The sequence below is a fragment of the Salmo salar genome, chromosome ssa05 (genome assembly GCF_905237065.1).
Source record: "Salmo salar chromosome ssa05, Ssal_v3.1, whole genome shotgun sequence".
In the NCBI taxonomy this organism is placed as follows: Eukaryota; Metazoa; Chordata; class Actinopteri; order Salmoniformes; family Salmonidae; genus Salmo; species Salmo salar.
The window spans coordinates 58667226-58682492 of record NC_059446.1 but is presented as its reverse complement, the minus strand read 5'-3'; the positions used below and the strand labels follow the sequence as shown (position 1 = coordinate 58682492).

General features: G+C 42.5%; 1 protein-coding gene across 1 annotated transcript in view; it reads right to left on the bottom strand.

The window, feature by feature from the left end:
* The window catches only part of LOC106605292 (synaptic vesicle glycoprotein 2A), a 59810-nt gene that overhangs the window by 6197 nt on the left and 38346 nt on the right, over positions 1-15267 (bottom strand). The window contains exons 3-10 of the mRNA XM_014200765.2: positions 5630-5810; positions 4823-4974; positions 4360-4493; positions 4034-4123; positions 3530-3637; positions 1836-1924; positions 1282-1446; positions 966-1099 (exon numbers count right to left, since the gene is read on the bottom strand). Of these exons, the coding sequence (XP_014056240.1) occupies positions 966-1099; positions 1282-1446; positions 1836-1924; positions 3530-3637; positions 4034-4123; positions 4360-4493; positions 4823-4974; positions 5630-5810 (1053 nt within the window). The remainder of the gene's footprint in view (positions 1-965; positions 1100-1281; positions 1447-1835; positions 1925-3529; positions 3638-4033; positions 4124-4359; positions 4494-4822; positions 4975-5629; positions 5811-15267) is intronic.

Here is a 15267-nt window from a genome sequence, read left to right as displayed (position 1 = left end):
AGGTTCTAGCTCTTAGTGGGAAAGCACAGAGGGATTAAGCAATAAAGCAATAGCAGTGCAATTAGTTTCTAATTCAAATTCAAATGAGTAGCTCCTGCATGGCATTGATAGCAGCAGAGTGATTGCTTGACTAGTCTAATGACGGACAAACACCTAACAGAACGAGAGGGAGGCGTTTAGATAGTCCCTATCGTACGCTCTGATAACGTCTTGAGAGAGAGAGAGAGAGAGAGAGAGAGAGAGAGAGAGAGAGAGAGAGAGAGAGAGAGAGAGAGAGAGAGAGAGAGAGAGAGAGGCTAAGCCATTATAGGCTTGTGTTTGGCTGATAGTAGGTTTCTATCGTTGAGCGTGTAATGTCAGAGATGAAATTGGATTCTGCCGATGGATCGAGAGGACTTCAAGCTCATCAATATTACCCATCTTTTGTCATCAGCCATACAGATGAATCATCTTCTTGTGCAGGCTGCTTTTTGTTTTTGGAAAAATCTATCATTCAGTTTGAGATGACTGACAGTTATGTCATTTGCAGGCTGAAGTAAAACAGGATTGGGGCTGTGTTGCTAGGATACCTCTCTCTGTCTGCATTGCTACATTATGTTACAGGACCAGGGAGTAGAGTGACGGTAATTGAGCCATTTTGTCTTGTATGAAGCATATAATTGGAGCTGATTCTCTGCTCTGTTTCTGGCTCTGTTCTGTAAGAGAGGTCGAACACCTTAGTAAGAAATGCATAAGATCTATATGAACAACATGAGACATTTTTAGCTCCTTAGAAAAAATATGGCATACAATTGTATTTTATCTGTCAATCAAACACAGAAGCCACTAACACGATTGAGATTACAGTACTTAGATGAGTTAATGAAGGGAAAACCCTGTATAAGCAAAACAAGACATCCACAACTTATAATTCCAACAAACACTGATACAACACTCTCATCAGCAGAGAGTTGGAAACAACCGACCTGTGTTGTAGAAGAGGGTGGCGATGAAGGTGCAGTTCTTGAAGAAGGTGTTGCTGGAGGTGATGTCTTCAAAGTAGCACTCCTCAAACAGAGAATCCTCGAACACCATGGACTTCATCTTCAGATTCATAAACCTGACAGAGAGATAGAGAAACAGAGAGAGATGGGGGGAGAGAGAGAGTGAGAGAGAGAGAAAGAGTTTGTTTTAACATCAGAATGACTGATTGACCCTTGACCTATTTACTGTATGAATGGCTTGGTACCCTGCTGCGTTCCCATGACAACGCTGGTGAGGGAAGAGGGAAGGGGGACCTACTTGTTGTTGAAGTACTCTCCGTTGCGGTGCACCTGGTTCTCCAGGGTGAAGTTGAAGGTGACGTGCTCCACCTTCTCCTTGATGAAGACCTTGGTGCGCGAGGAGTACTCCTGCTTCTGGAGATACTTGATCATGTCAGGGAACCACACCGTCAGCCCATAGTAACTGAGGGAGAGAAGGGAGATGGATGTTAAGACAGACGTAGGGATCATGATGATATACTTAGTACAATCCACTTAGAAGGGATAGGACACTAACTACATCATCAATATCAGTAATGTAAAACTACATTTTCACTTGAGTCAGACAAAATCTAATCAAAGTGTATTGGTCGCATACACAGATTTGCAGGTGTTATAGCAGGAGCAGTGAAATGCTTATGTTACTAGCCCCAACAGTGGAGCAGAATGCCTCGCAAATACAATACTAGTACACAAATAATCCAAAAATCGAAACAAGAAATCAAGTTAGTTTATTATACCAGTAATTCATTCTATGCAGATCTGACTTTGGCTGTATGTTATCTGAAAACAGTTTTGGGAGCTTGACTTTACCTGAACGACATAGAGAACCACACAGCCATCATCATGAGAGTGGTGCGACAGTACTCAGGAGAGAATATGGCCAGGAAGTTGCTCCACACCTACAGGGAGGTTCACAGACACGCGCACACACGCGCACACACACACACACACACACACACACACACACACACACACACACACACACACACACACACACACACACACACACACACACACACACACACACACACACACACACACACACACACACACACAAACAATATATCTCAAAGGAAGTATCTCTACAATCTACAACAGCATTAAATGAACATAAAGTTCCATGTTCCACACAAGCCAACAGTAAACACAGCTAGTAAACACAGCTAGTAGACACAGCTAGTAAACACAGCTAGTAAACATAGCTAGGGATTCTCTGCACACAGGCACTTTATAAACAACGGGGGCTGATATACAAACAATCATTCCAGTCTCTCACTCTGTAGTTAAGAGCATATAAACATGAACCTACTCTGTTCTCTTTGACAGTAATAGCAGTGGTGATGAGAGGTATGAGAGAGGTATGAGAGAGGTATGAGGGACTATAGGCGGAAGATAGCCTAGTGGTTAGAGCGTTGGGCCAGTCACAGAAACGTCACTGGTTTGAATACCTGAGCCAACAAGGTGAAACATCTGTCGATCTGCCCTTGAGCAAGGTACTTAACCCTAATTTGCTCCAGGGGAGCTGTACTACTATGGCTGACCCTGTAAAACAACACATTTCACTGCACCTATCTGGTGTATGCGACAATGAAAATATGTTTTTTGGTATACAGATGCTATTTAGATTGCGCTAGATATAACACCTTTTTGTTAGACCAATGATGCGCATTCAAAATGTAGAAGAAAAAGGAGAAGGATGGATAATCCTCCCATTCTTGTTAAAGTATTCACTCAATTTAGCCCCAGTTGACCAAAGGTCCTTAGGAGAGCAAGTGAAACATTACGTTCGTCTCTGGTTTAGCTGTTCAGTTACCAGTATGATGCTATGTTACCTGGTTGAAGAGGTTAAGGTAGAGTATGTTACCTGGTTGAAGAGGTTAAGGTAGAGTATGTTACCTGGTTGAACAGGTTAAGGTAGAGTATGTTGCCTGGTTGAACAGGTTAAGGTAGAGTATGTTACCTGGTTGAACAGGTTAAGGTAGAGTATGTTACCTGGTTGAACAGGTTAAGGTAGAGTATGTTACCTGGTTGAACAGGTTAAGGTAGAGTATGTTGCCTGGTTGAACAGGTTAAGGTAGAGTATGTTACCTGGTTGAACAGGTTAAGGTAGAGTATGTTACCTGGTTGAACAGGTTAAGGTAGAGTATGTTACCTGGTTGAACAGGTTAAGGTTGAGTATGTTACCTGGTTGAACGGGTTAAGGTAGAGTATGTTACCTGGTTGAACAGGTTAAGGTAGAGTATGTTGCCTGGTTGAACAGGTTAAGGTAGAGTATGTTACCTGGTTGAACAGGTTAAGGTAGAGTATGTTACCTGGTTGAACAGGTTAAGGTAGAGTATGTTACCTGGTTGAACAGGTTAAGGTAGAGTATGTTACCTGGTTGAACAGGTTAAGGTAGAGTATGTTACCTGGTTGAACGGGTTAAGGTAGAGTATGTTACCTGGTTGAACAGGTTAAGGTAGAGTATGTTACCTGGTTGAACAGGTTAAGGTAGAGTATGTTACCTGGTTGAACAGGTCAGCCAGCTTCATCCTCCATCTCTGGTACCAGGCGGTGCCCTCTCCCATGTCCACCAGCTCATCCATCTGCTTAACTGTCTTGATGGTGGTCACCTAGGGGCAACAACACAACTCAGTCACACTTCCTTAACATAATTACTCCCTAAACAAGTTTATCAAAGCTTAATTCATCCTCAAATAACAAATAAGTTCAAGCTAATTCATGCAAATTGAACAAGGGTCCTCCTCACTGTAAACATATGAGCGAGGCTGTGTTTTCTCAGAGGCAGTAATTGCAAGATGATAAATGAATATAAAAATGTCCCCTCATTTCTTTCCTCTGAATAAAAGACTGCTTCACTTCACAGACTAGATGTGTCTGATAGGGGTTTGATAGTAGTTTAGGATGGATGTACTGTGTGTGTGTGTGTGTGTGTGTGTGTGTGTGTGTGTGTGTGTGTGTGTGTGTGTGTGTGTGTGTGTGTGTGTGTGTGTGTGTGTGTCACTCACAGAGAAGACCCTCTCTGGGTAGCCCTTCGCCCTCATGTTGGTGTCATGGACCTGTTTCAGAATCATCCAAGCCTCATCGTGTTTCCCATTCTACAACAGACAAGACAGACACATTTGTCTAATGAATAGCTAAATAAATAGGAACTCATTATAGTATATTTGTCAGGGTAATCAGGATCCCAGCAGGTGTATGATGAAGGTAGCTACTGTAGGTGTCATGATATTCAAAACACAGCAGTAAGTCCCGAGTTAAACCCAAGATGATAAACAATGCTTTGGGTAGCTACTATTTTTGTTATATTTTGATTGGTGGTTGGTGGATTGACCTCCAGGAAGAAGCGGGGGCTCTCGGGCATTGTGGTGAGGGCAGAGATGGCTGCCACAGAGGGGAAGGCACACACTAACACAAACACACGCCAGCTGTGGAACTGGTACGCAGAGCCCATCTGGAAACTCCAGCCTGGAACAGGAAGATAAAGAGGTTGAAGAACTATGGTACATGGGTCATACCAGACAGCAGTATACAGGACGATAAACATATGCATCCATGTTTGATAGGAGCATAACAAAAAATATGATGATTGTTTCTCTGTGTATAAGTTGTGTGTTTAATTGTCTTTAAATGTACAGTATGTGTAATCCTAGCTTGGAAACCAGATTTCACTCTGGAGTGGTAGAAATGAACTGACTTATTGACCGACGAACAACCTCCCAACCGACTCACTCATTTGTTGATTGATTCATTGACTGATTGACTGGTTGGTTGATTGGTTAATTGACATTTCTCACCATAGTGGGGGATGATGGCCCAGGCCATGGCAGAGGCGTAGATGCCACCGATCATCCAGAACATGCAGAGCCAGCTGAGGTGCTCTCCTCTCTTCTCCTGGGCCAGGAACTCAGAGTAGTAGGAGAACACAATGGGGATGGAACCACCGATGCTGGGAGAGGGAGAGAGAGGGAGACAGAGGGAGAGAGAGAGAGAGGGAGAGAGAAAGAGGGAGAGAGAGAGAGAGAGAGAGAGAGAGAGAGAGAGAGAGAGAGAGAGAGAGAGAGAGAGAGAGAGAGAGAGAGAGAGAGAGAGAGGGAGTGAGGTCGAGGGAGAGAGAGAGGGAGAGAGAGAGAGAGAGAGAGAGAGAGAGAGAGAGAGAGAGAGAGTGAGAGAGAGAGAGAGAGAGAGGATGAGACATTGAGAAAGAGTGAGCGAGGGACAGGGATGACAGAGCAAAAATGTGGAAGAAGAGAGGAGGGGGAAGGGAGAGTTATGAAGACAGGCGATGAAAGAAAGAGAAAGAGAGAGAGCGAGAAAGAGAGAATCAGAGACAGAGAGAGAGAGGAAATAAAGTGTCTCTTCAGCATATTAAACCATTTCAATAATCTGTGCCAGCATAATAACATGATCAACATCAATAATAGACAGGCTTTATACACATTTCATCCAGTTGATTTAACCAGGCTTGGATCGCTTCCAGACTTCCAGCTTTGGGAGTCATTGCGGGGTACATTCATTTTGGGATCATTTACAGTCGGCACTAGTATTTATAGCCGAGTCGTTCTCAGAGGAGAAGGGGTGTGTGACACAGCGTCCTTCCTTACCCCACGCCGGAGAGCAGACGGCATAAAAGGAAGGAGCTGTATCCTTGAACGAAGGAGGAGAAGAAGGCAAACACGCTGTTGATGGAGAGAGAAATGAGGAGGGTCTGTCGCCGTCCGATCCGGTCGGCCAGGCCGCCCCACAGGAAGGCCCCCACCATCATCCCCAGGTACACAATAAGGCCTGAGAGAGGGAGAGAGGGAGAGAGAGAGAAGGAGTGGGGGAGTGGGAAGGAGAACAAAGGAGAGAGAGAGAAAAAGACAGGAGAAAAGGTGAGAGAGAATATAGGGATGGAGGGGGAGAGAGGGAAGGAAAAGATATTAATACCTATCAGGGTTATTATAAAAAAGAGTTCCAAAATGGTTCTTTCACTGTCCCCATAGGAGAACCCTTTTTGGTTCCAGGTAGAACTATTTTCTGGTCCATGTAGAACCCACTGTGTAAAGGGTTCTACCTGGAAACATAAGTGTTCTACCTGGAACCAAAAACAATTTTTCAAATGGTTCTCCTATGGGAACAGCCGAAGAACCCCTTTAGGTTCTAGATAGCACCTATTTTTCTAAGAGTGTATGGATCATAGAAATAGAATGGATAGAACGGGTGTCCCCATTCAAGTCATTAATGGTGTAATAGGTGGACTGGCAGCCATTGCGAGTATAGCCATAGGAGCAAATCAGGAAGTAAAAGCAGGAAGTGTACCCATTAGTCTCTGCTGTGATTTATTGACTAAACTCAACTGACATTACAAAAAATGTATTCCATTGCATGAGCCACATCAGTTAGCATCATGTGAATGAACATTCAACATTACCATGGAAATGATTGCATCACAATACCAGGCAGCCATTGCGAGTGTATTGTATGGATCAATACATTCATTGATATTTCATTCTGTTTAGCTCTCGATAGAGTTCCAAGCAATCCTTAGTGGTTAGAGCATTGGGCCAGTAACCAAAAGGTTACAAGATTGAATCCCCAAGCTGACAAGGTAAAAATCTGTCATTCTGCCCCTGAACAAGGCAGTTAACCCACTGTTCCTAGGCCGTCATTGAAAATAAGAATTTGTTCTTAACTGACTTGCCTAGTTAAATAAAGGTAAAATAAAAATAAATAAAAACTTGGCAGTCTCATCGCACAGATATACAATGGCTTCTTGTACCACAAAAAAATGTATTAAAGAATGTTATATACTTTTAACATTATTATGTGTCAAGCGTCTCAGAATACAGGTGTAGGATCTTCATTTGATCACCCTGTTGCAGGAGAACTTTCCTGCAATGCAGAAAATAAAAAATGCGTAGTGCATTTGAGGTTTAAAAAGGCTTCTGAAGATTAGAATTTCATTTCCCACTTTAAAATACTTTCAGACTTGATTTTCCCTTGCTTAAAATGTATCAACCCCTACAAAAAATGTGCATTAATTATAATCCACGTAATAATTCACATCTCCTGTTGCTGCAGGATGCTGTAGCAAACTGGCTCAAATTAAGATCCTACACCTGAATGGGTGCTGATCTAGGATCAAGTCCCCCCGTCCATGTAATCGTAATAATTTTATCTAAATACAAAACTGTGCTAAATCAGCAATCCAACTCTGAGATGTTTGACACATAAGGCCCCAGATGTAAAGAAACTGAAGTTATATTACAAAAAAGTGACAGGCGAAATGCTTACATGAATACTGTGGAAGATAGTGATAAATGAAATGATTAAATACATCTCAGTGAAATGACACGTCCTTAATCTTAACCACCAACATGTCAAAACTGGTTGCCACTAGACAGCACCATCACCACTTCCTTAACCCATTCATGTCCATAACGGAAATGTATAATTTCCTTTAGTACACTTGTTTTCTGAGCTTACTGATGACAAATCTGAAGACATTCTTTTAATCGGTCAAACTTTTTCTTCAATGAGAGTTTTCTATATTTAAGCAATAATACATGAGACGTGTTCATAGCCATGAGGAGAAGCCAAGTTGACCACCACAGCCAAGATAAAAAAATGTATAACACATGGACTCGGGTTACCAGCGCTAAAAAGCAAGATTATTTCCCAAACCAGGTATTTCTTTACAAAACGTGATGCTACATTCACTAACACTGGTTGTCAAGTGCAATTCCAGGCATTGTCTGGTTGTTAGTTATATTCGTATTGACTGCCATGGAAAGCAAAACTACCCAAGTGCTGGTTGATAGTTCTAGAACTTTGCATGTTGCTATGGCAAAGAAAAATGGTTGTTATGGAGGCTCTTCCCCCTGCTAGCTAGCCAACTACACAGCTAGCACAATCACTTCAGACTCAAGCTGGAAAGACAGCAAACTAGCTGCATTTTGTTTTACCTGTTTTTCTATTGACATTTCTTTGAATATGGCCATAAAAATTATTCCGATTCGTTATTTTGACTGGCTGAGAAAAGCTGCCTGTCGATATGTTCATTATAATGGGACACAGTGGAGATCGAATTTCAATATTGCCAGAGATAATGTCAAATGTCAGAGATAATGTCAAGATGATTTTTACAGTGGAGATCAAGTTTATAAATTGCATGGCTGGACAGATGAAACAGTGGATCTGTAAAATTAGTCGTAGTAGTGTGTTGCTAGGTAACAATGTAAACAAGGGTACTTTTTATGAACGTACCATCTCTAACAATGGGAATTCCAAGCCACACTTATACCTTGTAGAGTCCATGCCCCGACAAATTGAGGCAGTTTAGAGGGCAAAGGGTGTAGCAACTCAATTTTAGGAAGGTATTCCAAATGTTTTGTACACTCAGTGTAGATTGTCCAGACCAGTATACAGTACCAGTCAAAAGTTTGGACTCACGTACTCATTCCAGGGATTTTCTTTATTTTTTTACTATTTTATACATTGTAGAGAAATAGTGAAGACATCAAAACTATGAAATAACACATATGGAATCATGTAGTAACCAAAAAAGTGTTAAACAAATCAAAATATATTTTATATTTGAGATTCTTAAAAGTAGCCACCATTTGCCTTGATGACAGCTTTGCACACACTTGGCATTCTCTCAACCAGCTTCATGAGGTAGTCACCTGTAATGCATTTCAATTAACAGGTGTGCCTTGTTAAAAGTTAATTTCTTTCCTTCTTAATGTGTTGGAGCCAATCAGTTATGTTGTGACAAGGTAGGGGTGGTATACAGAAGATAGCCCTATTTGGTAAAAGACCAAGTCCATAATATCAAGAAAAGCTAAAATAAGCAAAGAGAAATGACAGTCCATCATTACTTTAAGACAAGAAGGTCAGTCAATATGGAACATTTCAAGAACTTTGAAAGTTTCTTCAAGTGCAGTCGCAAAAACCATCAAGCGCTATGATGTAACTGGCTCTCATGAGGACCGCCACAGGAAAGGAAGACCCAGAGTTACCTCTGCTGCAGAGGATAAGTTCACTAGAGTTACCAGCCTCAGAAATTGCAGCCCAAATTTTTATTTAACTAGGCAAGTCAGCTAAGAACAAATTCTTATTTTCAATGACAGCCTAAGAACAGTGGGTTAACTGCCTTGTTCAGGGGCAGAATGACAGATTTTTACCTTGTCAGCTCGGGGATTCAATCTTGCAACCTTTTGGTTCCTAGTCCAACGCTCTAACCACTAGGGTACCCTGCGTCACAGAGTTCAAATAACAGACACATCTCACATCTGTTCAGAGGAGACTGCGTGAATCAGGCCTTCGTGGTTGAATTGCTGCAAAGAAACCACTACTAAAGGAAACCAATAATAAGAAGAGACTTGCTTGGGCCAATAAACACGAGCAATGGACATTAGACCGGTGGAAATTTGTCCTTTGGTCTGATGCGTCCAAATTTGAGATTTTTTATTCCAACCGCCGTGTCTTTGTGAAATGCAGAGTAGTTGAATGGATGATTGTCACACCCTGGCCATAGAGAGGTTTTTGTTCTCTATTTTGGTTAGGCCAGGGTGTGACTGGGGTGGGCATTCTATGTCCTTTTTTCTATGTTTTGTATTTCTTTGTTTTGGCCGGGTATGGTTCTCAATCAGGGACAGCTGTATATCGTTGTCTCTGATTGGGAGCCATACTTAGGCAGACTGTTTTCCTTTGGGTTTTGTGGGTGGTTACTTTCTGTTTAGTTCATGTTCCTGACAGAACTGTTTGGCTGTCGTTCGTTTTCTTGTTTTGTTTTAAGTGTTCTATTAAAAAGTTAATGATGAGCACTCACCACGCTGCGCCTTGGTCTACTCCTTTCGACGGCCGTTACAATGATCTCCACATGTGTGGTTCCCACCGTGAAGCATAGAGGAGGAGGTGTGATGGTGTGGGGGTGCTTCGCTGGTGACATGGTCTGTAATTTATTTAGAATTCAAGGCACACTTAAACAGCATGGCTACCACAGCAATCTGCAGCGATACGCCATCCCATCTGGTTTGCGCTTAGTGGGATTATCATTTGTTTTTTCAACAGGACAATGACCCAACACACCTCCAGGCTGTGTAAGGGCTATTTGACCAATAATGAGAGTGATGGAGTGCTGCATCAGATGACCTGGCCTCCACAATCACACAACCTCAACCCAATTGATATGGTTTGAGATGAGTTGGACCGCACAGTGAAGGAAAAGCAGCCAACAAGTGCTCAGCATATGTGGGAACTCCTTCAAGACTGTTGGACAAGCATTCCTCATGAAGCTGGTTGAGAGAATGCCAAGAGTGTGCAAAGCTGTCATCAAGGCAAAGGATGGCTACTTTAAATAATCTAAAATCTAAAATATATTTTAATTAGTTGAACACTTTTTTGGTTACTACATGATTCCATATGTGTTACTTCATAGTTTTGATGTCTTCACTATTATCCTACAATGTAGAAAATAGTAAAAATAAAGAATTAGGTGTGTCCAAACTTTTGACTTGTACTGTATATACATTTAAATTTATTTAAAGACACACAAACTCCTACAGTATATTATACAGCATAAGAAAATCCAAGTCAATGGTGAGTGAGATATGCTAAAGGTTTCTCCTTCTTTTTACATTTGAGTCATTTAGCAGATGCTCTTATCCAGAGCGACTTACAGGAGCAATTAGGGTTAAGTGTCTTGCTCAAGGGCACCTGGACAGATTTTTCACCTAGTCGTCGAGGGGATTTGAACCAGCTACTCGGTTACTGGCCCAACACTCTTAACTGCTCTCTCACAAGCACAAGTGTGCACACACATACCACAGACATCAATGCAGACCCACGTGTATGTACTGTATGTCTGTAGCATGTGTGTATACCACAGACATACAGTCTCAAGTTCTTATTATACCTCAGTGGTGTAAATACACCGACACGATGACACAGACACACCAGCCTGTTGGCGAGAACAAAGCTTGGCATACACACGCTCTCTCTCCACACACACACACACACACACACACACACACACACACACACACACACACACACACACACACACACACACACACACACACACAATCTATCTCTCTCTTTCAACCCCATTGACTTCCTGTCCGTAGAGTTGGCATTCGCTAAGCACCCAATGACACGAGATAGTGGGTGTGATTGATCTGACTGAAATAGGAGTGTGTTCTGTTCTCTCTGGCTGTCTGGCGCGGGGATGTCTGTATTTGAATATTTCCTCTCTCTGTATGGTGCGGAGAGCTTTTTGGCTGCTTGTTACTGAAGCGGATTGATTCTAATGTAATTACATTTTTTTTTTTACAATCGCTAGGACCCATTTCTCAATGCTTAGGTCCCTTTTTCAAAACTCTTCACACAGTTCTCCTAACTAACTTTCAGCTTGGCACAGCAGTTCATTTCCCGTTCAAAATGCCCTAAAACTACCAAAACACTTCATACGTCTCAAATCAACTCGTTCTTCCATAACACTAGCAAAGGCTGTCACCCAACAAGCACACGTTGTCACTCATAAAACAATGACCTAAACAACACTACCAACAGGCAGCATTACACAATGTTTTGTGTAAGAATGACACCTCTCTACTGTTTAGAATTCACTGCATGTTACAGGAATGTATCAGACATGATGCAATATGCTTCAATATGTTTTATGTCATTTTATGGCATTGAGTGATTCCAAAATACAATCATTTGTATATACACCATCTACCGATACAGATACAGTAGCAATACTAGTCAACCCTGTCTTATGCATTTGGCCACAGGTTCTCATCCACGTCACATCTTATGTCATCTTGGGCAATACACCTAGGAAAGAATCTTTTGGCATGCCTGGTCCATCCCTGGCAATCTTCTGCAGATATGTCCAGGCATCCAGCATTCATTGCGTCCAGGAGGGACATTTGATCATGTGGATGGTGGTCATAAACCTTCCACCTCCATGAGGAAAATAATTCCTCTATGGGGGTTGCAACCCTTTCCTCACCTGGCACAACCCTTCCATAGAGGTCACCCAGGAATGAAATGAGACGCTCGGTGTTGTATGGCCCAAAACAATTACAATTACACACAAGTAGGTTTGGAGGCTTTGCTCAATTTACTTCTGTAATGTGCAGTTCAGTCAGACGCCCTTGCAGAATGCACATCTTACCTGTTGTTTTGCCGGAAATTTCTCAGAATAGATGCCACTGTTGAGCGTTGCAGATTTGGCTGCACTCTCAGACCAGCCTCTCTCATTGATAGATCATGATTTATTACATGATCAATTATAGTAGCCATAATCTCATCTGAGACTACAGCTCTTGATCTTCCTCTCAGTCTTCTTCCACCACGCGTACGTACTCCTCTCCCTCTCCCAGCCACTCTTCTTCCTCTGTCAGCCACTTCTCTATCTCTGGCTGGGTCCATGTTTACATTATAGTACAGCATTATTCCTAAGATGTCCCCTTTTGTATAGATGGTAATGTAATTAAAAGACTAACACCTGGGCAGGTGTTCAGCTACAATGGGAATCAGCTGTGGTTGGTCTAATTGTTTTGATAGTATTTAATTTTTTAGATTTCGAATATATTTCAATACGGCATTACTGTAGAAATGTAGCAAATTTATATCTTATTCAATTTTGTGTTATTTTAGGTTTTGAACTTAAGTTTGACAGTTTTGAAAAGAGTATGTAAACATGTGCAAATTGGCCTGTAGGTACATAGAGTTTTGGTGGTGGTTGTGTCTGAGTGAGAAAAGAGTTCATGAAAATTGAAAGATGTAGTCATTGAATGCATTTTGTGCCGAAGCAATGAGAAATGATCCATAGTTCAGCCTACATGGACTGCTGTTATGCTCACTGTGTGAAGAGTTTTGAAAAAGTGACCTAAGTATTGAGAAATGGGTCTTAGCGATTGTAAAAAACTGTAACTTGGATGAAGAGAATAAAAAGCTCTTGATCATGTTTTAACTGTTATTGGACTTACCATGTCATTGAGAAATGATTTCTGTAGTCATAATGAATTTAAGATATTTAGCATTCTCACTATGTCTCAAAGCTGTACATTGTATGAGGATGATGGAAGGCAGCCATTTTGCGCCAGAACGCTCAGTTGCTCACCACACAATGGCTATCACAGTGAATGCACCAAATCACAATAGAACAGTAACACAGCCCTAATGCTGCTAAGTGGCACAGCCAGTGTTGGCCTGGCAGATAATAACACACTATGGGCCCATTCACACCGATAAGCCAACAAGCCCACAATGGGTTCAAGGGATCTGTAATATCAGCTGTGCTAATCCATCACTAAGGCTAGAAAGCTAATTAGTGTTGGAGCTCTGGTGAATGCAGGGTCAGTGTTAGCTAATGTTGAAATAGCACTTTCATGGTACCAAGACTAACAGTACAGAAGCATTGTGTTGTTGGTGAGTCAGAGACCTGTGTGAGGTTGGGTGTCCCACCGCCTTCCCCTTCAGCTGTGTGTGTGTGTGTGTGTGTGTGTGTGTGTGTGTGTGTGTGTGTGTGTGTGTGTGTGTGTGTGTGTGTGTGTGTGTGTGTGTGTGTGTGTGTGTGTGTGTGAGAGAGAAATTATTGCAGTGCCCGAAATTACACTTAAGGTGATTTTCTGTTTGTACGCATGTGTGTCTTGTACAATGTCTACAATGTCTGAAGGTGACTTTCTTCCTCTTGCTAGGAGGTGTGTACGAGACCTCTCTATCTCTGTGTGTGCAGCGACGGTGTAGAGAGGCAGCTGTCAACGCCGCCGTGTGTCCTCCGCCTTAACAATAGGCCTGAGCGGCAGGAGGGAGCTGGTGATGATGACTGAGCTTGAAAGCCATCGCCGCAATGCAGTAGCAGTGGCAGCCAGTGGCCTGTGCCACACTCTCCCTCTCTTCCCTGGCCTATAGGGGGAGCAAAGCTCTGCTGGGGGAGCTGTCCGTGGTGCTGATCCTCAATCTACCCTAGCACTCAATGTATCACTCTGTGCTTCACAAATGGTACCCTACTTCCTGTATAATGCACTTATTTTGACCAGGGCCCATAGGGCTTTGGTCATAGGGCTCTGGTCAAAAGTAGTGCACTAAATACGGAATACGGTGCCATTCGGGACGCAACCTCAATCTCTATATCTGTATTTCTGTCGTTAAGTTAGCCACCAAGGCTATCGCAGCCACAGTCAGCAGCACATCCCAGGGACTGGCCGGAATGCAATAGCCCAGCCACAGAGGAATTCACATAGGGTGTGATAAATGCTTTATCTTTTAATGTTGTGAGAGATTGTTCCTGGTGAATTGAGTCAGTCTGACACGGCCTGAAAAATACATCTACAGGCCTTTTATTACTAATACAGTGGGAGAATATTAAAACGCCAACCCAAGGTCTGAAATAGAAGATCTGACAAAATAAATTATTTGCAATTTTAAATAGATGGTTGCCGATGGCAACTGTATAAAACATCCACACTCACAAAAAAAAATGCTATAGTTCAGGAGGTATTCACAAATGGCTTGTGAATTCTGCCATGATACCCCTTCCATATTTCAAATTAGGCATTTTACAAATTCTGGCTTATTGGCTACGGATCCCATGATGAAACTTACAGTAGATTACTGTAGTACTCATAAACATCGCTGATGTTTATTTTTCATCCATGCGTAATTGAGTGAGTTTATTACGATATTAATTCTGTCGTGCCGGCTTGCATCCAATGGTGGTCTGTTATAATTCTGCCAACCCTGAGTGCTGTTGCTAACCAAAATTGAATCTGTTTACTGTACCCAAGAGGCCCACGGAAACAGTAGCGGAGACTCACATGGGAGGCAGTTAGAGAGAGAGAGAGAGAGAGAGAGAGAAGGGAGAGAGAGAGAGAGAGAGAGAGGGAGAGAGAGTGGGAAAGAGAGAGAGAGAGAGAGAGAGAGAGAGAGAGAGTGTCAGAGAGAGAGAGGTAGGAGGAGCCTTCCAGACAGCTGAGCTCCACCTGATTCAAAAGAGAAAATAGGATGTGGGGAGGGGAGAGGAGAAGAGAGAGTGATGAGAGGAGGGAGTCCACAATCTGTGAGCTGCAGCACGGTGACAGAGCTGACAGGCTTCAGGGCTATGGAGGAGTGGGTGTGTGTGTGTGTGTGTGTGTGTGTGTGTGTGTGTGTGTGTGTGTGGGGGGGGTTATGGGGGTGCTATTAATAGCCATGTTTCCCTTTCTGCGAGAGCGCACAGGGCTTTTTTGAGTGAGCCAGGGGCAGA